We start from the raw sequence: 23,084 nt of genomic DNA, 5'->3' as shown, positions 1-23,084 counted from the left end.
ACAATATCATTGTGCTAATTGAAAGAAGCCAGATATGAAAGATCATACATTGTATGATTCCATTTTTATAAAATAGCTAAAGAAGGTCAGTTAATAGAGACAGAAGCAGATAAATGGTTGCCTAGGACTGAGGTCGCAGTTGATACTACCTGCAAATGGGCACAAGAGAACTTTCCTGGGGTGACAGAAATGTTCTAAAACTGGATTGTGCTGAAGATTGCATAACTATAAATTTAGCAAAACTGTTGATCTTATGCTTTCAAGGGCTGAATTTCATGATATATACATGATCCATCAATAAATCTGTTACATAAATTTTAAAAAGTTTTTCTCTGTAATTATTCAATGTGAGATGACAAGTTTTACCTTTGTTTTCAGCATGCCTTATTACACACCAGTATTTTTATGGTTAACCACTCTATATTGCAATCATGTTTACCTCTTTGGTCCCCAACTGAGTTTGTATAGACAATAAATACATTATAGATTAAACTTAGTGGAATCATATTAAATTAAAGCCCCACTGAATATGTTTTTCTTCACTAAGAAATTATAATTTTCCAGTAATTTGAAGATCTTAGTACATACCCACTACCTGTTTTATTTTGTTTTTGCTGTTTTTGCCCCTCAAAGTCCTTAGTTCCATTCATGGTATTGTTTGGATACTCTTCACAGTCTTTATCACGTGTCTCAGCTTTGGTTCCCCAGAAGCAGATGCTGAGCCAAGGATTCACATGCAAGCTGTTTATTTGAAGGAACAAGGACCATGGAACATGGGTTAGAGAAAAGGGAAGAGATACAGGGCAGAAAATACATCCAATAAAGCTTAAGTCAGCTCCCACAGGAGTGAGCAGAGTTTTCATCCTGTAGGGAAGTTAGGGAAAATGGCACAAAATCCAAACTTCAGAATTATTCCAGCTAAGGGGTGAAGAAGATGGTACACCCCACACCTGTCCATCAATAACTGTCCCTTGTGGGGCATAATTCTCCGTCAGGTCTGCCGTCACGCGTTGGGAAAAGTAGGTTCCACCTGGTGCTGACAGTGGCAGTCAGGCTGGTGGGGATGGTGAAGGGATCCCAGGGAATGTAGGGGAAGTGCTGACAGCTTCAACCATTCCATCCTTCACTGCAGACTCAATTGTATCAATATTCTCAAAAAGTGGACTAAGTTCTGAAAACACTCCACAGGTGTGTGACTACCACTCCTGCTGGCACCTCCAAAGAGTGCCCTGCCCCCAGAATAATCCATGTGAGCAAGAAGTTTTATTCTATTGTATTCATTATTAGATGTTTTAGGATCTTGGGGTATATCTTAAAACTGCAGTGATGATGGGAAATAAATGTCCAATAAAACAAAGGAAAGAGGAAGGGAAAGAAGGAAGGAGGAAGGAAGGCAAAGAATGAAGCAATATCTCAGTTACCCGATGCAATATATTACTATGAATCTCCTGAACAAACTAGCTTTCAAACCTAAGTTCCCACTGTTGAAGTTGAAAATCACATCACTCTTTTCAGGAAAAGCATGACAGCAAAGTTGGGAATGTGGGCTCAATGTCAGGTTTCCAGGTCAGAGTCCATCCCAATCTCAGTCTCTTTGAAAAATGGGGTAAATGAGAGAAATACCTTTAAAAATGTTGTCAAGATTACATAAAATATACACATAAAACAATAAGAACAGTCTTGGTATGTGAAGCAGTTTGGTTATGACTACTGCATGATTTTCATTCCATTGCTTCCAGAGAAAAACACACACACAAGCAAATTAGGTGAAGAATATCGATATTTGAGAGGATAACTGTGGTGGGAAATCATGCCACATTTAATATAAGTGCTTCAGATGTAATGTTGGAAATTGCAAGAATGCCTATAAGAAAGCTGGCCCAAGATAGAAATGTATGGTCTGCAAATAGGAAGCAAAAGTTAAAAATGAATTACTGAGGAGGGTGTTGAGGAGAAACTAATACAAAAACAAATAAAAGTCATAGGTGCTTTGAGAACAGAAGAAATGAAGCATGTCTTTTAGGGTCAAAAAAGACTCAAGACATTTAAATTCACAACATTTGTCTTTGAGCCTCACAATGTCCACTTAGTTCTGAGGTCTGTGGACCATCGCAGACAAGGGGCACCTCGGCTGAGGAGCCTTCCCAGGGCCCCCTTCACATCCTTGTTCCTCAGGCTGTAGATGAAGGGGTTTAGCATGGGGGTGAGCACGGTGTACATGACTGAGGCGATGGAGCTTCTCTGGGGAGAATGGGTCACAGCAGAAGTGAGAGAGATTCCCACGCCTGTCCCATAGAACAAGGAAACCACAGAGAGGTGAGACCCACAGGTGGAAAATGCTTTATATTTTCCCGCTGCAGAGGAGATTCTCATTAAAGAGGAGACAATTCGAGAGTAAGAGAAGAGGATTCCAGTGAGGGGAAACACACCCAGCAGGGCAGTGGCCACAAACAAGAAGATGTTATTGATGAGGGTGTCAGAGCAGGCCACCTTGAGAATCTGAGCCAGTTCACAGAAGAAATGTGGAATTTCAGTGCCAGTACAGAAGGTCAGCCGCCTCAGCAGTAGAATATGAAGCAGGGCAACCCAGAAAGTGATGAACCAACACATCAGAACCAGGAGGCCACAGAAGCGGGGGTTTATGATGACCGTGTAGTGCAGGGGATGGCAGATGGCCACAAACCGGTCATAGGCCATCACAGTCAGGAGAAAACTATCCATTACAGCAAAAATGATAAAAAAATACACCTGAGTGAGGCACCCTATGTAGGAGATGCCTTTGCTCTGTGTCTGGATGTTCACCAGCATCCTTGGGATGGTGGTGGAGACGAAACAGATGTCAACAAAGGAGAGGTTGGCGAGGAAGAAGTACATGGGGGTGTGGAGGTGGGAGTCCGAGCTGACGGCCAGGATGATGAGCAGATTCCCCAGCACAGTGACCAGGTACATGGACAGGAACAGTCCAAAGAGGAGGGGCTGCAGCTCAGGATCGTCCGAGAGGCCCAGGAGGAGGAACTGTGATACTCCCGTGTGGTTTCCTGCTCCCATGTGGATGGTGCGTCTGCTGGGGAAGGAGGCAAAAGCAACGTTCAGTGAACAGCCAAACGGCACCTCAGCTAGTCATCACTTACGATTCCACCTTTAGGTCGATATCCTTCACCTTCTATTAGTCCTTCCAATGACAGTGATTCACTCAGCCAAATGGTAGACCATTTCCATTTTACATGTATTTATTTAGCAGAAAAAATATTTTTATCTCCTACTCACTGGTTCTAATTTTTTTTTGTTATTGGAGTATAGTTGATATACAGTACTGTGTTAATTTCTGCTGTACAGCCAAGTGATTCAGTTATACATACATATATATATGTATATACATTCTTTTTTTTTTTTTTTTTTTTGGCTGCCCCATGCTGTCAGTCACTGTAAGACTGAGGAACAAGTCCTGACAGCAGGTGAGGGGATTAAGAAGAGACGGGGTCAGGAGGGTGGTGTACAAGCACACACACACTTTATTTCCTACCAAACCTCTTTTTATATATTGCAGTAGACAATACATGTTTTTGTTAAAATCACCAGACAGAATCATCAGACAGTATCTCCTTAATGTTGAAGTTATAGTACAAAACATTCTGCGAACCAGGATATAAACATGCGTGAGAACAGACTGTGACTACCGAAGCATGCCAAGGACAAACTATAGGTAGAGAAACCGCAAGCAACCTCACGGGCCAAGACTCATATCTTCTCTAATAACTCTTTCAGGTCCTGTCAGGAATTAAGCAGGACTTTGCCATGCTTTAAGCTGCAAGAACTGTGTCAGCTTGCAGCTGGTTCCCGACACCATGCAGACTTTGGGATCCTAGTTCCTCAATCAGGGATCGAACCTGGGCCCACAGCAGTGAAACTGTGATGTTCCAACCACTGGACCACCAGGGAATTCCCTATAAATTTTTTAAAATATTCTTTTCCATTATGATTGATCTCAGGATATTGAATTTAGTTCCCTGTACTATACAGTAGAAACAACTTGTTTACTCACTGGTTATAATTCTGTATGAAGCTATGGATATAATTCAATTTCATCGATGACATGACCCTTGTAAAATGACTGAAGACATTTAATGTCTTTTCTTTTTATTCTCCATACTTCCTTCACTCTAGTAACTCAGTAATAGTTACTGAGACATGGATTCTCAACTCAGACAAACAGTTCTATGACCTGATGCTCCCTATTGTTGGGATACTTTAACTCTCAAGTGTCTTAAGTGCCTTATTTTTTATTTCTAAAAGTATGGTTACTGCTGTTAACTTCTTTGTGAAGATTAAAAATGCCTTTGTGCACAGTAGGATCCCAGTAACTGATAGCTATTATTATTACTAATCTATTACTTTTATGACAATTATTTTTGATACGTAACTCTCCCACAGTATGATACAGAGATGTCACTTAGAAAATGGGATCTTGAGTTAGAATTCCTAGAGTAGAATTTTGATCCACCAAGGTCTGTGTGATGTTGACAAAGTTATTTAATCTCTCTTAGCCGCAGATGCCTTGCTTCTACAATGGGAGTTATAAATATTTCCTGCATTATAAGACTGATGAGTGAATTAAATGAGATGATGCATGTAATTTTTCTAGTGTGGTTCTTGTGACATACAGCAGACACTTGATAAATGTGAGCTTCTTAACAATAAATCTGTCTTGTGTGACTATCATTGATCATTATTACACTTAAACAGGGGCAGCCAACAAAGATGGAATTCTGATCATTATAAACACACCAGCTCTGTTAGCTCTTTGGACCGCAGTGCAGTACTTCTAGTTAATGACGATCCCTTTGGCTCCCTCTCTCAGATACCGTCTGCCAGGTGGATTCTTCCAAGAAGAGGGAAAAGTATGTGAACTACACACATAAGAGGGGTAAACAAAATCACAAGACCATAAAATAAAATGCAATGCCCATGTGAGAGTGTGAGCTCATATATAATGCTGAGTGGAAATGTGTTGTATTAAAAATCAGCACAGTTAATTGTAAAAGGAATGACTGACAGATTTGATTAAAAATATTCAAAGCGTCTATAAAATAAATCAAACAAATCATCCTTAAAAAGATAAAAGGCAAATTTAAGATGAATATAAATGTTTACATTCTCCATGACAGGAAAAAGCTCAGTATTATTATGCCTAGAGAATGCAATTAATATTCTTTTATATAAGCAAAGTGAAGATTTATTAAGCGATAGTACACTCGCAGGAGGGGAAGCGGGCAGGCTCAGGTGAGGAGCTGCCAAGAATGCATTTAATTAAGAGAAAAAAATAACTGGGCATCAATTTAGTCTGGGAAGGTGTATAGAAAATGCCTCTCTGAAATGAGAATATTGAGCTACGAGAGGAAGGATGGGTAATTGTTAACCAGAGGAAATAAGGAAAGGGCAAGCATTTTGGGCTGAGAGAACAGAATTCACCGTTTGCCTTGGGGTTGGTGAGCTTGGTAATGGAAGGGATGTGAGAGGCCAGTGACATGGAGAACAGAGTGAGGGTCAGAAGGACAGAGTATAAGGCTCACAAGTCGAGCATCCTGTACTGTTCTTGATGTGCCTCTCAGGTTGGTAATTTTATGTTTATTTGCAGGTGAGACAGAGGTTGTGACCGTTTTTGCTCATCGTCTTTCCGGGTACTTACATGGTGCCTGGAACATAGTAGGTGCTGAACACATGCAAATGTTAGGTATGTAATAAAGACTGAGACCAAAAGCATCGTTGTAACACAAAGAAAGAAACTTCCAAGTTCATCATACCTGAAGAGAGGCACAAAATAGAATAGTAAAATTAAACAAAGTGCATTCATATACATTTTAAAAGAATAATATATCATGAACAAGTAATTCCTACTCTAGGAATGGATATCTGGTTAGTTATAGGATGTTTGCTGTCATAATTCATCTCAAAAATAGGCTAGTGAAGAGGAATCATAACCATAATTACAGTAGAAAATACATTTGAGAAAATGTAACAGCCATTACTGTGGTTAAGAGCCAGGACAGAGCCTCTCGCTAAATAAGGAAACTTAGAACAATGTCTTAACTCAATAAAAAACAGGTATTTTAAAACTGCAGCCAACAGGATATTCTACATTAAAACACTAAATAATTGCTTTAAATTCATGAAGAGGACAAGGTAGTCTACTCCAAATTCAATCACTGGATATTCTCTTAACAATTTAAAGAGAATGGTAAAAACAAAGTGAAATTAGCCTGAATACCGAATGTCAGTAATAATTACACTGTTCTTAGATGATACTGTGGTGAAACAACAACATCAATAGGGAGATATCAGGTCCTATCATGAAGTCAAATCTGCCAGCAGAAAAAGGGAACCTAATAGAAAAATCCAAGCACATGAGGAACAAAATTGATAATACCTGTGCATAATAAATCTCCAGTGAGTAGTTAATGAATAAATCATTGGACACAGGATATCTAAGAGGAGCCTACAATTGTGGGAAAGATTGGAGAAGAGGTGGAGGATCTCTGGAAAATAACTCATTGGAGAGAGGGTCTACATTCCAAAAAAAGGAGAGAAAGAAACAGAACTGGGTTCAGTAGAAACTAAAGTACCCACAAACTACAGACTTCCCCGTCATAGATTAAATAACTATGGGACTGTCCCAGTCTCACTATTCTAGAGGTAAAGCACAGTACCCACCCTCTCTCCTCTTTTCCTTCTTACTCCACCAGGCTTTAGTGGGACACGGTCACTGAAGCTTTCTTCTCTGCGTTTTGTCCCAGGGAAACCCATTTGGGTTTTCACTGAGGCTGGGATCAGAGAATTACAGGGAAGGGGCAATGGGGACATTATTACCATCTTAAGGGTTGAATTCTCAGGGCTTCTCATTAAACAAATTGTTCTAGTGACTTTACCCTTTCTAAACAACTCAGCTCCCTTGAGGTACGAAGATAAGAAAATGGAAATATTTCAGCCAGTGTTCTGTGTATGTAGGCAGTAGTGGGGGAAGAACGTACATTCTCCAAGGAGAAATTCTTCTTTCTTTGGTTTGACTTAAAAGTGACAATGTATCTCCTAAGGAATGTTTAATTTCTACAAGAACCAAATCATGGAAGCCTTTGTTGATATCAGGGAGGGCTCCTTTTATTACCTCTAAATAGAGGAGTAGGGGCATCTATGTTCCCTTGCACAAAGTGTACTGAGACTTGTGAATACATAAATGCCCACTGTCAACTCCTCAGCAGCACACTGACCCAGAGACCCAGAAATCAGTCCAGTTAGAAGAGCCTAAACAGGCCCAGGTGGGAAAAAGAACCAAGTCCCTCCTGAGAAGTGGCAGAGCCACTGTCAGAGTCTGACAGGGACTTGAATACCCCTGTGGGGAGGTGCTTGGTATCATCAGAAACAGTGAAATTTTTTAAAAATTAATTTTTATTGGAGTCTAGTTGATTTACAATGTTGTGTTAGTTTCTGCTGTACAGTGAAGTGAATCAGTTATACATATGCATATATCCACTCTTTTTTAGATTCCGTTCCCATATAGGTCATTACAGAGTATTGAATAGAGTTCCCTGTGCTATACAGTAGTTTCTTATCTATTTTGTACATCGTAGTGTGTATATGACAATCCCAGTCTCCCAATTTATCCCTCCCCCCTTCCTCTCTTACCATAAGTTTGTTTTCCACATCTGTGATTCTATTTCTGTTTTGCAAATAGGTTCATTTGTCAGAAACAGTGAAATTAATGCACTAATGTGAAGTAAAGATTGGCCACCACCATAAGGGGACACAGCTGTGGAGACTGCATGATCGCCCACTGTGGACATAACAGTAATGATGATGGAAACGGCTGCGACTGTTCCCCAGCTTTCCTGGGTCATGAAGGCTTCCTGTTGGCCTTTTCTATCCCAGACGACTTTGGAGCTGGCTGTCTCCCTCAGCCCCAGGCGGTGCCATCCTTTGAGTTCCCCATTGGCTTTGTCCCCTGGTCTTTCTGGGTCCCTGCAGTCAGTGCAGCTCTGGTCCTCTCTTCACTCTTCACCCAGACCTGCCGCTCTCACAGGCAGCTGTCTTCCTCCTGCCTTTTCTCCCTCCTGACTGCTTGGCCACTTGACACATAATGGGTGGTCTGTGATTCCCTGGGGATTGGGACATTCCTGTTTTTGAATGGCTGAGGCAGCTGTACTAGTGAGGCTACTAACCTCCCTGTTCAGGAAACCTACAGGACTGATACTGCATATGTGCATTTTAAAATTCTATTTTGTGTTAGATGTTTATTCAGTTCTTCTTCTGTGAAATGCTGGCTGAGTGGTTTGGTTTTTTTCTTTTCATTTTTTTACCCAATACATCCCTCAGTTCAGGGTCTGAATTTAGTAATAATTTTAAAATCTAAGCCTTTTAAAATCTGAGTTTTCATTTGCTAGCTGGTTTAAAACGTCTGTTTTAGGGACTTCCCTGGTGGTCCAGTGGCTAAGATGCTACACTCCAATGCAGGGGGCCCGGGTTCAATCCCTGGTCAGGGAACTAGATCCCACATGCCACAACTAAAGATCCCACATCCCGCAACTAAGACCCAGCGCAGCCAAATAAATAAATAATGCAGGGGACACGGGTTCAAGCCCTGGTCCGGAAAGATTCCACATGCCGTGGAGCAACTAAGCCGGTGCGCCACAACTACTGAGCCTGCACTCTACAGCCTGTGAGCCACAACTACTGAAGCCCGCACACCTAGAGCCCATGCTCTGCAACAAGAGAAGCCACTGCAATAAGAAGCCTGCGCATTGCAATGAAGAGTAGCCCCCACTCGCCGCAACTAGAGAAAGCCGGTGCGCGGCAATAAAGACCCAATGCAGCCAAAAATAAATTAATTAATTTTTAAAAAAAGAAAAAAAAAGAAAAATGGTACTGATGAACCTATTTGCAGGGCAGGAATAGAAACGCACATGTAGAGAACGGACTTGTGGACACAGGGTGGGAAGGAGAGGGTGGGACAAATTGAGAGAGTAGCATTGACATATATACACTACAATGTGTAAAACAGATGGCTAGTGGGAAGCTGCTATATATAGCACAGGGAGCTCAGCTTGGTGATCTGTGATGACCTGGAGGTGTGGGAGGCATGGGGGGAGAGAGGCTCAAGAGGGAGGGGATATATGTGTATATATAACTGATTCAAGTTGTTGTATAGCAGAAACTAACACAACATTGTAAAACAATTATACTCCAAAAAATATATATATATATATAGTGCTGCCCATGACATGCAAAAACTCTCCATAAGAAAGCAGATCCTGGGGCTTCCCTGATGGTCCAGTGGTTAAGGCTCTGCACTTCCATTGCAGGTGGCACGGGTTCGATCCCTGGTTGGGGAACTAAGATCCCACATGCCGCAGCAAAAACAAACACACACACACACAAGAAAACAGATCCTAATGTCAGACAACATAGACTTATGCCATGATTACAGGTTTCAGGCTTCTCATCTGTGGTGTTATTGTGAGAGTGAATTTGGTTCATGCATAATGAAGAGTGGAACTTTCCATGTCTGTCATCATTAAATACCAGTTTTTAGATTACTAGTTAGGCTGGTGTTATGATTTTGATTTATTAAAGACTGCAATTTATTTTAAACCCAGAAAAGTTGACCTTTACGTAGGGTTAAAACACACCAAATACATGAACATGAAAGAAATATAAGGAACAGATTAATAGACATAAAAACAGGGACTTACCTGGTGGTCCAGTGGTTAAGATTCTTTGCTTCCAATGCAGTGGGCAGGGGTTCGATCCTTGGTTGGGGAACTAAGATCCCACATGCCTCTTGGCATGACAAAAAAAAAAAAAAAAAAAGGAAAGAAATAAAACATAAGAAAACCTGATAAACAGTTGTACATGGGTGAACTGTATGGTATAGGAATATTTCAATAAAGCTGTTCCCCAAAACAAAAGAGAAAATTATGATAGTGCCCATATCATTGAGTAGTTACATTTAAGAATTTTAATGTATGAAACACCTAGAACAATAACATGCAAAAACATTAGCTACCATTATATTTTTACTGCTAGTATTAAAACTTAAATTATTGTCATCAAAAGGAAATATAGTGATATTGGCATTAGTAAATATCTTACTGGCACAGAATAATCTGGGACTTGATTCAGGTATATATGTAAGAATTTGTTGTTTAATAAACTAGGGATTTCAAATCAGGCAGGCAAAGACAGTTCTTCAATAAGTGGTACTAAAAATTTTTTTCGTATTTCTGGAGGAAAATATATTGGATCTACCCCAGTCCACAGAGAAAAATACATTCCATGAAAATTATATATTTAAATGTTTTTAAAGCAGTACATTTCAGAAGAAATTTAGGAAATTTGTACATGATCAAGAATTTGAGGAGACTTTTTAAAGCAAGGTAGAAAAGCCAGAAATTATTTTTAAAAAAATTTTTTTATGTAACTGAAGAATTCTTTAGTTACATAAAAAATTTTACAGCAAAAGATGAAAATTTAATGTAGCAGAATAACCATTTGATAGATGTAAACACTCTTAATAATGTATGGGAACACGCCTCATAAAATGTGTTAGTAAATGAGGATTTTTTAAATTTTTATTAACTCTCAAAGGCCACTCACTGACACAATAAACAAGATTATCAGAGAAACTTTAGTACCATTCCTGAGCAGGTGAAAAATGTCTGGTATCAGCGCTATTTTAACATAGTAGGGGAAGTCCTAGCCTGTCTTGTTAGATATGAAAAACAAACTCAGAAGTATGTATCTGAAGAGAAAACAATTTTTCAAATTTACAGAATATATCTGTACATTGAAATCGCAAAGGAATCCACTATTAGACTTTAGCATGGTGTCCATATAAATAAAAAGCAATCAGGGGAAACAAAGGCCTAAAAACAGAATTGACTGAATGGACCACCACTTCAAGGATGAGCAGGCTTTTCAATATTGGAGAATCCCTATAAAGGGTCTAGGAAACTGGACAGGTGGTGGGAAAGCATCCTATGGGGTAGACCCTCAACCCCAGTCTTGCCCTTCCAGCCTCTAAACCCCGCCCTGGGCCTGGTCCCGCAGCCCCACCCCTGGGTGTGGGCAGGGTCTTCGTAGCCCTGGCTACAAGCCTGTTTCTAGCCTCTACCTCGTCCCTTTGGCCTGATCCTGTCCCCAGCTGCCGTGCTTAGCCGAGCCAAAGGCCCATCCGCATCCACTCCGGAGGGAACTATGTACAACTTGTGTGAAGTGGTCTAACCTGGCTGATGCCCGAAGCCCTGCCCCTCCTCTCCGAGGCAGGGAATGGAAGTGACACAAGCGGTTCAGTCTGTCTTTCCAGCACCGAGTCTGCGTCTCCCAGAGAGATTCCACTTTCGTGGGGGTCAGTCCCATCCCGGCTTGGTGAGGCCCGCGTGAACGAGAGGGTCCTGGGCTGGATGAGGGTGTCCAAGGACGAGTTTGTCCGAGGAGGCTTCAGGGGCCTCCTGGGGGCGGCCTGGCCCGCTCTGCTCGCGTGTGCTGGGGCCGCAGGTCCTCCAGGTCCAGCTGTGACCTAGAGATCACTCCTGTGATCAGCTGAACCAAGTTGGGAGATGCATCCAGAGAGTGTCCACCAGGTCTTTCCACCCATTCTCTACCTCTGTTCAGAAGTCTTCAGAGCCAAGTTTGTTCATTTTTCTCTGTAAGGAAAAGAATTTCTGCTGTTGGAGTCACGTTGACTCCGGCTCCGTGCCCTCATGTCCTCATGGATCTGGCGATTCCCCCGTATTCTGGTGAGCACTGCTGGAAAGATGGTTCAAGGGGTCCTTTATTACCTTTTATATGCAAAAGAAGGTTTCATCTGAGAATTGAGCTTTGCCCTTTATTTACTTTTGACACTTTCGGTAGAAAGAGAAGATACTTGAGTGTCCTGGGCATACTTATATCTATATGTAAGTAAAAACGTGCGTAGACCACAAGTCTTTCTTCTGACGAAAGGCAAGAATACTTGGTTTTCGTCATCTGGTCTTCTGAGACTTATACATCCCCACCAAGCTTCAAAACAGTCCCCCAAGAAGAAAGGATAGAAGATTTATTACACTAACACTAGATTAATTGAATTTGCCATTAACAGGATGTTTGGACTGTTTCCCTCACACCCCACCTCCCACATTTTTCTTTCAAAAAATCTTAAACTAACCAAACAAAAAATAGTAGAGTGAATCCCCATGACAGTAGATTCACCCATTTTTAACATTTTGCATGTTCTCTCCCCAGATAAATAAATTTATGGTGAACTATTTGAGTAAGTTGAAAACAGAGACTTGATTTTTGATCTTTAAATACTTGATCTGCATCTGCTAACGTTAAAGACATTGTCTTACTAAAAATCACAATACAGTTATAACACCCAAGAAAATTAAAAATAATATCATCTAGTACCTACACTGTGTAAAACTAAAATTCTCCACATTGTTGGAAAACATTTTTGGGGTGTTTTTAGATCTGCCATCCATTCAACAAAGACCCAACGCAGCCAAAAATAAAAAATAAATTAATTAAATTAAACTTTAAAAAGGAAGCAGAAGGAAGGAAATAATAAACATCAGAGATGAAATAAATAAAACAGATGACACCCCCCCCAAAAATAGAAAAGATCAGTGAAACCAAGAGCAGGTCTTTTGAAAAGATAAATAATGTTGATAAGGCTTTAGTCCGGCTCATGAAGAAAAAAGAGGACCCAAATAAACAAAATAAGAAATGAAAGACAGACTTCTCTGGTGGCGCAGTGGTTAAGAATCTGCCTGCCAATGCAGGGGACACAGGTTAGAGCCCTGGTCCGGGAAGATACCACATGTCACGAAGCAACTAAGCCCCTGCGCCACAACTACTGAGCCTGCACTCTAGAGCCCATGAGCCACAACTACTGAGCCTGCGTGCCACAACTACTGAAGCCCACATACCTAGAGCCCGTGCTCTACAACAAGAGAAGCCACCGCAATGAGAAGCCCACACACCACAACGGAGTAGCTCCCACTCGCAGCAACCAGAGAAAGCCCGCATGCAGCAACAGAGACCCAACACAGCCAAAAATAAAATCAATTAATTAAAAAATAGATTAAAATAATCTCATAAAAAAAATGAAAGAGGAGAAATTACAACTAATATCACAGAGATACAAATAATCATAAGAGAGTACTATGAAAATAAGAGAATACTATGAACCGTTATATGCCAACAAACTGGACAACCTAGAAGAAATACATTCCTAGAATCATACAACCTTCCAAAAGTGCATCAGGAATAAATAGATAATCTAAACAGACTGATTACTAGTCTTGAAATTGAATCAAAAACTCCCAAAAACCAAAAGTCCAGGCCAGACATCTTAACAGGGGAATTCTACCAACCGTATAAAGAAGACTTAAAGACCTTTTTTTTTTTTTTGGCTATGCCATGCTGCATGAGGGATCTCAATTCCCCAACCAGGGATTGAACCCATGCCCCTGCATTGGAAGCATGGAGTCTTAACCACCGGACCACCAGGGCAGTCCCTTAATACCTATTCTCAAACTATTCCAAAAAATTGAAGAGGTGGAAACACTCCCAAATTCTTTCTATGAGACCATTACCCTGATGCCAAAACTAGAAAAAGGCAGTATAAAAAAACTAAACTACAGGCCAATATCCCTGATGAATATAGATGCAGAAATACTCAACAAAATATTAGCAAACAGAATTCAACAATCTGTAAAAAGGATCATTCACAATGATCAAGTGGGATTTATTCCAGGGATGCAAGTATGGTTCGACATCTGAAAATCAAGCAATGTGATACACATTAACAAAAGGAATAAAAATCACACAATCATTTCAGTAAACAAAGAAAAAACATCTGATGAAATTCAACATCTATTCATGATAAAGACTCTCATCAAAGCTGATATAGAGGGAACATATTTCAGTATAATGAAGGCCATTTATGACAAGCCCACAGCTAACATACTCAATGGAATGCTGAAAGGTTTTTGTCTAAAATCAGAAGTAAGACAAAGATGCCCACTCCTACCACTTCTATTTAACACAGTATGGGAAGTCCTAGCCACCAGTATCAGACGAGAAAAAGAAATAAAAGGCATCCAAATTGGAAAGGAAGAAGCAAAACTGTCACTATTTACAGATGACACGGTACTATATATATAAAAAAACCCTAAAGTCTCCATCAAAAAACTATTAGAATGTATGGCTGATTCACTTTGTTGTGCAGTGGAGGCTAACACAACATTGTAAAGCAACCATACTCTAATAAAAATTAATTTAAGAAAAACTATTAGAACTAATAAATGAATTCAGTAAAGTGGCAGCATACAAAATTAATACACAGAAATCTGTTGCTTTTCTATATGGTAATAATGAACTATCAGAAAGAGAATGCAAGAGAACAATCCCATTTAAAAACATATCAGAAAGAATTAAATTACTAGGAATAAACTTAACCAAAAAAGACCTATACTCTGAAAACTATAAAACACTGAAGGAAATAGAAGATGATATTACAAAGAAGTGGAAATATAGTCCATGTCCATTGATTGGAAGAATTAATGCTGTTAAAATGTCCATACGACCCAAAGCAACTACAGATTTAATGCAATCCCCAGCAAAATACTCACAACACACAACTAGAACAAATAATCCTAAAGTTTATGTGGAACCAGAAAAGACCCTGAATACCCAAAAAAATCTTGAGAAAAAAGAACAAAGCTGGAGGTACCACATTCCTTGACTTCAGACTATACTACAAAGCTACAGTAATCAAAACAGTACAGTACTGGCACAAAAACAGACACATAGAACAATGGAACAGAATAGAGAGCCCAGAAATTAACCCACACATTTATAGTCAATTAATCTACAACAAAGGAGGCAAGAATACACAACGGAGAAAAGACAGTCTCTTCAATAAATGGTGCTGAGAAAATTAGACAGCTCATGTAAAAGAATGAAATTAGAACATTTTCTCACACCATGTATTAAAAAAAACTCAAAATGAATTAAAGACCTAAATGTAAGACCGGAAACCATAAAATCCTAGAAGAAAACAGGCAGAACACTCTTTGACATAAATCACAGCACTATGTTTTTGGATCTTTCTCCTAAAGCAAAGGAAACCACAGCAGAAATAAACTAATGGGCTTTAATTAAACTTAAAAGCTTTTGTACAGCAAAATAAACCATCGACAAAATGTAAAAACAATCTACTGAATGGGAGAAAATATTTTCAAATGATATGACCAATAATAGGTTAATATATAAAATATATAAACAGCTCATACAACTCAAGATCAAAAAACCAATCCTATTAAAAAATGAACAGAAGACCTGAAAAGACATTTTCCCAAAGAACACATACAGATGGCCAACAGGCACACGAAAAGATACTCAACATCACTTATCATCAGAGGAATGCAAATCAAAACTACAATGAGATATCACCTCACACCAGTCAGTATGGCTATCATCAAAAAGACCATAAATAACAAATATGGCGAGGATGTGAAAAAAAGGGAACTCTCATATTCTGTTGGTGGGAATGTAAATTGGTACAGCCACTATGGAAAACAGTATGGAGATTCCTCAAGAAACTACAATATGGTCCAGCAATTCCACTCCTTTGGGTATAGATCCAAAGGAAATGAAAACAATAATTTGAAAAGATACATGCACCCCAATGTTCACAGCAACATTATTTACAGTAGCCAAGATATAGAAGCAACCTAAGTGTCCATCAACATATGAATGGATAAAGAAGATTCACAAAATGAAATATTCAGCCATAAAAAAGAATCAAATTTTGCCATGTGCAATAATAGCATGGATAGACCTGGAGGGTATTATGCTTAATGAAACACGTCAGACAAAGACAAATACTACATGTTATCACTTATATGTGAAATCTAAAAAATGAAGGAAACAAATGAATATAATAACAGACTCAGAGGTATAGAGAACAAACTAGTGGCTATCAGTGGGGAAGGGGAAGAGGGGCCAGTAAGATCAGGGTAGGGGACTAAGAGGTACAAACTATAAATACTATGTATAAAATAAATAAGCTACAAGGATATACTGTACAGCACAGGGAATACAGCCAATATTTTGTAACAACTTTAAATGGAGTATAATCTATTAAAATATTGAATCATTATGTTGTATACCTAAAACAAATATACTATTGTAAATCAACTATACATCAACAAAAAATTAAAAAGTAAAAAATAAAATCAACATTGCAACTTTGGGATAAACACACACTAAAAACCAAAAGCTGGGACTTCCCTTGAGGTGCGGTGGTTAAGAATCTGCCTGCCAATGCAGGGGACACGGGTTCGATCCTTAGTCTGGGAAGATCCCACATGCCACGGAGCAACTAAGCCTGTGAGCCACAACTCCTGAGCCCACACACCACAGCTACTGAAGCCAGCATGCCCTAGAGCCCGCATGCCACAACTACTAAGCCCACATGCCGCAACTACTGAAGCCTGCACGCTTTAGGGCCTGCGTGCCACAACTACTGAGCCTGTGTGCTGCAACTACTGAAGCCCTCGCACCTAGAGCCCACGCTCCGCAACAAGAGGAGCCACCACATATAAGAAGCCCGCACACCGCAACGAAGAGTAGCCCCCACTTGCAGCAACTAGAGAAAGCCCTCGCACAGCAACGAAGACCCAACACGGCCAAAATAAAAAATAATAATAATAAAATAATAAAATAAAAACGAAAACCAAAAAAACTCACAAATACACATTACTGCCATGAAATAACAGAGTAGTCCTGTCTCACCTGGAGCCAGAGAGGTAAATGGTGTGCCATGTTACCCACCTGGCAAAGAATAATGGGTTCATTTCACAGGTTAGGAAACATAAGCCCTGAGTAATGTGACTCTTCACTTATCAAGGCAATAAAATACATGCATAGGATTACACATGCAGCAACTCTACCTAATGCATACAGATCAGGAAGCTGTCTTAGAGAACAGCATTCTCTGGCCCATTTCAGTTCCTCCTAGATCAACAAGCAGCATGACCACTCCAGCCCAGACCAAAGAAATCTGCATTGTAAAGGCAGAACCTAAAGCTGAGTCTCTGGGAAAAAAAAGCATTAACGAGGACTTATCATGGGACACATGATAGGCTGTCATCCTACAAAGCTGAAGGTGAAATTTGCATAAACACTCTTTTCCTGAACCAAGATCATTTCAGGGCAGCTTAAGAATATAAGTGGATAGGGCCATCTCCATCCCCCTGGAGATATCATTATCTGGAGCCCTGCTTCATATCAATCATAAATCAACAAATATTAATTATCAATCATCCAACATGATAAATTAGTTCTTCCTGTGTAGATGACATATATGAAAGCTACTAAAACAGTGTGCTCTATAACAAGAGTATCAGTAACATCAACTGCCATTTACTGACAACCATCACGTACCAGATGTCTCACAAGGAGTTTATAAGTCCCTTATATATTTGGAACAACTTCAGTATTTGAATCTACTCTTTCAACTGTAAATTTTGTATGATCTAAACACTAATCAAGGGACTCCCCTGGCGGTTGAGTGGTTGAGACTCCACACTTCCACTGCAGGGGTCACGGGTTCCATCCCTGGTTGGGGAAATAAGATCCCGCATGCCACGTGGCATGGCCAAAACATATATATAAATAAATACACACTAATCAAGTATAGCTGATAAAAATTTATGGTGCAGTGAATTTTGGACACTTTAAATGAAGAAAGTAATGTAAAATATCTCATTTTTAGTAGATTACATGTTTAAGTAATATTTTAGGATATATGGGGTAAAATAAAATATATTCTTATAAATGAGCTAACTTTTTTTCATTTGTCATTGTTGGTACTGAAAATATTTTCACTGTATAATCTATACACTATATTTGGTTTTTTAATTATTATTTTAATTTTATTGAAGTATTCACAATGTTGTGTTAGTTTCAGGTGTACAGCAAAGTGATTCAGTTATATATATACATATATTCATTCTTTTTCAGATTCTTTTCCCATATAGGTTATTACAGAGTATTGAGTAGAGTTCCCTGTGCTCTACTGTAGGCCCTGGTTGGTTATCTATTTTATATATATAGTAGTGTGTGTATGTTAATCCCAAGCACCTAATTTACGCCTCACCCTTACACACTATATATGTATTGGACAGCAAGGGTGTAGGCTGCTGTTGCCTATATGAAGAGAAAAAAATGAAGTGTTTTTATTTTTTGGCTGCACCACACAGCATGTGGGATCTCAGTTCCCCAACCAGGGATCAAACTCGTGCCACCTGCATTGGAAGTGCAGAGTCTTAACCACTGGACTGCCAGGGAAGCCCTGAAAAATGAAATATTTTATTCAGTCAACACACTTAAGCTTCCCTTAATAGACGCTGGAGAAGTATGAAGCTTTGGACCTCCTTTTGGGATCTTTTGACAGGCTTATTATTCCTTTATTCTTTTAGTAAATAATTAGGAAGTTATAAATAGTACTGTACAAAGAAAATGTCTAGGCATTATGATTCAACATTCCTACTGGAGAATACAGACAATAATAACTGATGTATCAAGACATCAGTGAGGACTTCCCTGTTGGCGCAGTGGTTAAGAATCTGCCTGCCAATGCAGGGGACACAGGTTCAAGCCCTGGTCTGGGAAGATTCCGCATGCCGCGGAGCAACTAAGCCCATGCACCACAACTACTGAAGCCCGCGCACCCAGAGCCCATGCTCAGCAACAAGAGAAGCCACAATGAGAAGCCCGTGCAACGCAACAAAGACCCAATGCAGCCATAAAGAAAGAAAGAAAGAAAAAGACATCAGTGATATGGGAAAACAAGCAGGTAAGAAAATAACACACACACACATACACACACACAGAGAGAGAGAAAGCACATATATTCTGCTGATTCCTAGGCAAAATAATGAAACAAAAGGAAAATAATCATTGGTTCTTCCACATCTGACTCAAAAAAAAAAAAAGAATTTCAAAGCTTTTACAAAAGAATTCAGAATACATGAAAGAACTGAGAAGCCCCCATAAGTCTCAGTTGGAAACAAATAGGTCTGCTGCCCTGTCATACATTGTTCAACATCTGTCTATTTTATGAATCTTTTCAAACAACTGCCTTTTCATATTATTTATCAGTTCCATTTTCTACCAATTCACTTTTATGTTTATTCATTTCTTCCACAGACGTCCTTCGTATTCCTTTCTCTTCTAACATTTTGTATTTAGGGTTAATTTCTTTTGTTAAATATCAGTAACCTTTAATATATCAAACAAAGACCAACAGACCAAATGCTAATGTACAAAATGGTATTCAAATGATGACAAACAATGAAAGTTCCACACATATAAATATCAGTGAAACAAATTCGCCCTCACTAACTCCACAGTACTTATTCTTCAGTTGAGAAGACTAAAACTCAAAACATAATGGTCATAAAAAAATATGTGTTTAGATTCTTAGTATAAATATACTTACTACTAGGGGTCTCAAACTACAGATCCTTGGTCTGAATGAGCCCAAAATGTCTTTAGTCAGGTGGCTTCTAATAGAATGTTGCACTTTAGGTATATTTTAATTGGATATAATTAATGTCTAATCAAATACACAGATATTAAGTATTTAGTGGATGAGTTTTAACAACTGCATATACATATGTGATCACCTTTCTATTCAAGATACTGAACAGTTATCTCCCTGAAAAGCTTTCTTGCCCCTTCCAGTCCATTCCTTCACACTCACTCCCAGACAAGCACTTTCTGATTTCACTCAGGTACTAGATACACAATGCAATATGTGTGTATTAAGCAGTTTCCACATTATTTTCAAATGTATATACTAGCTGATTTTCCTGTTTAATGAAAAATATGTGTGAAATATATTAAAATCTCGCACTAGAACTGCAGATTTGTCTACTTCTACTCCTGTCATTCAGTGTTTGAGATATTTGCAACAATATTATTGAGGGGATATACATTTTATTTTTTAATTTTTGGAGAAACAGAATCTTTTATACGATGACCTCAGTATTTGCAGCAATGCTTTTTCACAGTGTTGTCTAACATTAAGATCAGCTTTTGCTTGGAGAGTTTTTGTCTGTTTTTTGGTTTTTGCACATCACAGGTAACACTGTCTGTTTTGGATGTCAGCGTCTACCAGTACAAAGAATAGCACAGAGTCAGGCCCAATGAAGTCAGTGATTGGTGATTGAAAAACACCAGAGATCCTTCACATCACTCTTCAAGTACATCTACATTATAGCTAAATAACTGTACATAACACAACATATATTTCAGTCTTCAGAAATGTATTTAATTACTCTAAGAATGTATGTGTGGGGTGTTCCCTGGCGGTCCAGTGGTTAGGACTCCATGCTTTCACTGCTGAAGCCAGGGTTCAATCCCTGGTCTGGGAATTAAGATCCTGCAAGCCACAGTGTGGCCAAAAAAACAAAAACAGAAAGAAAAGAAAGAAAGAATGTAAGGGTGGGAGGAACACCATCTTCTTCTGAGCACTCACACCAGCCTCAGCTTATCTGCACACCTTTAATTTGTTTCCCACAGCCTCCTTGCGTGGACACTTAGTGCTCTAGGTCCTGCACTGGCAGTGGCACCCCAATTCCCTCTCTACACCTTCCCACAGTCATGGCTCTTCTGCAGCCCAGAGGGATGCTTCCTCCTTGCCCAGTGACTGCTGACTACTTCTAGCCCTGGCAACCTAGAAAACTTCTTCACCATCTAACAGGCTGCCACACCCCCTTCTCCAGCAAGGTCTGAAGTCCAGTCTTCGGGAGAGAACCCCCCTACAAGTTTGGGCCTTCCCTAGGTACTCTCCATGAACTCTAGGATATGCATTAGAATTCTCTTTACATCTTTATATCACAATTCTCCAGCTTAAGTGTGATTTCTGCCTCCTAATTTCATGCAGACTCATACAGAATTGAGTACAGTGATCCCTGGAGACAAAGCAGTAAAGATAAGATTTGGGATTATGTTTGGTGAAGCCTTCGGACTCGGGCATAGAGCTCAGCACCTTACCAATGGAAAAGGCATTCACAGAATTACAATGGTCAAGCTATCCCCTATGGTGATTACGGTATTCGCCTTGGGAGACTAGGCGAATGCTACACTTAATGGTACAACAATAACGATGATTATAATGGATGTGATGAGTGATGGATTCTTTTGAGTATAGCTGCCCAGAAAATGACAAGGTCAGATCTGCTACCTTGGAGGTCAAGTCAAATTCTGAGACCAGAGAGATTCCATGACAGGTTAAAAACTCTTTTCGTGTGGTAACACAGGAAAGATATTGCTAAAAATCATATGTAAAGTTCAATTTTTCAACACGGTTAAAGTCAGTCTCACATACTTTTTCATGTGAAAATGAGGGTACTGATCAGAGAAGAATGAGACAGGAAACTTGGCACGGGGACATCTACATGGACCCAGATGAAACTCACAATCCTGACCCCCCAAGAAACTCTGAGCCTCCCTTATCAGGGAAGTAGCTAGTCCTTAGGTTTCTGAGGAGACTCGCCTTCCTCTGCTTGATAATCTCACTTGGAGCAGATACCTTGGAAGGAATGCTCATTCTCAAGACCCACCACAATTACCTGCTGTTGTCTCTGGACTCACAACTAGTGCAGAATCCAAATGGACAGGTATGCACCATAAGCCAGGAGAAAATCGCTTACATACAAAAGAAATCCACTCAGCAGATATGTATCAGAAGAGACCAGGGAACATGTGTAGGAATGGATTCTAAGGTTGTTAGGCCAAGAAGATTGGAATATAATCTAAACAAGCCAACTGACTGACATGGTGTGCTTGCTAGTCTGGACTTAATATATTAGCTCATGGACTTGGAGATGGTTCTAACAGCTTGCTTTGTTGAATGACTGAAATTTGGACTCAGTGGTGACCTACATTTAATAAGGCTGATTTCAGTCACCAATACAGGAATTATATTAGAGGGCTGACTTCACCAGGCACAAGCCTAGAATTCTACAGAGGCTCCAGGCCCTCTCTGAGTTCAGACCCTCTGATAGCTGGCTTAATGAAGCATGTGACCATGTGTGTAGAAACTTTTTGTGGTCTCTAGGAGTCAAAGGTAGCCTCAAGCTGGCACCAGCAAGCTGTTCTACAGCTGTAAGGAAATGAATTTTTCAAGTTACCCAAGTGACTGTAGAACAAGTATCTTCCCTGGTTAAGCTCTCGTTAAGTTTCCCTAATTAAGCATGATGAAAAAGCAACTCAACAAATGCTTTCACTGCAGTGTGGAGAGATATCCTGAGAAGAGTACCTGCCTAAGTTATATCTGTACTCCTGACCCAAAGAAACTGTGAGATAATAAATGTGTGTTGTTTTAAGGCTCAAAATTTGTTTTAACATGTTAGGCAGCAATGGATAACTAATACATACACCTTCCCTAATGAGGTCTGCATCAAAGGGCCATGCTCTTTTTCTTTTCCACTATGGTTTATTACAGGATATTGAATATAGTTCCCTGTGCTATGCAGTAGGACCTTGTTGTTTATCTGTTCTATATATAATAGTTTGCATCTGCTAATCCCAAACTCCCAATCCATCCCTCCCCTACCCACTCTCCCTCTTGGTAACCACAAGTCTGTTCTCTATGTCTGTGAGTCTCTTTCTGTTTCATAAATAAATTTTGTGTCATATTATAGATTCCACATATAAGTTACATCATATGGTATCTGTCTTTCCGACTTATTTCACTTCGTATGATAATCTGTAGGTCTATCCATGTTGTTGCAAATGGCACTGTTTCATTCTTTTTTATGGCTGAGTAAAAGAGATATATATATATTCCATCATATAAATATAAATATATATAGATATCTATATCTATCTATATATAGATATAGATATATATGTATATCACATCTTATTTAACCATTCATCTGTCAATGGACATTTAGGTTGTTTCCATGTCTTGGCTATTGTAAATAGTGTTACTATGAACAGAGGGGGTGCATGTATCTTTTCAAATTATAGTT

General features: G+C 39.5%; 2 protein-coding genes across 18 annotated transcripts in view; one reads left to right on the top strand and one right to left on the bottom strand.

The window, feature by feature from the left end:
* The window catches only part of LOC132363092 (olfactory receptor 7D4-like), a 70,487-nt gene that overhangs the window by 31,135 nt on the left and 16,268 nt on the right, over positions 1-23,084 (top strand). The window lies entirely within an intron of this gene.
* The window catches only part of LOC132363090 (olfactory receptor 7D4-like), a 90,633-nt gene continuing 68,278 nt past the window's right edge, over positions 730-23,084 (bottom strand). For 4 of the 17 annotated variants that reach the window (XM_059918493.1, XM_059918490.1, XM_059918494.1 and 1 more), the window contains 4 exons: positions 11,273-11,693; positions 9,741-9,828; positions 5,687-5,801; positions 730-3,064 (listed from right to left, as the gene is read on the bottom strand). In XM_059918493.1, the coding sequence (XP_059774476.1) occupies positions 2,074-3,048 (975 nt within the window). In that variant the 5' untranslated portion in view covers positions 3,049-3,064; positions 5,687-5,801; positions 9,741-9,828; positions 11,273-11,693 and the 3' untranslated portion in view covers positions 730-2,073. The other 13 variants (XM_059918489.1, XM_059918491.1, XM_059918497.1 and 10 more) reach the window with 12 other exon arrangements.

The sequence above is a fragment of the Balaenoptera ricei genome, chromosome 3 (genome assembly GCF_028023285.1).
Source record: "Balaenoptera ricei isolate mBalRic1 chromosome 3, mBalRic1.hap2, whole genome shotgun sequence".
In the NCBI taxonomy this organism is placed as follows: domain Eukaryota; kingdom Metazoa; phylum Chordata; class Mammalia; order Artiodactyla; family Balaenopteridae; genus Balaenoptera; species Balaenoptera ricei.
This window is presented reverse-complemented; position numbering and strand designations above follow the sequence as displayed.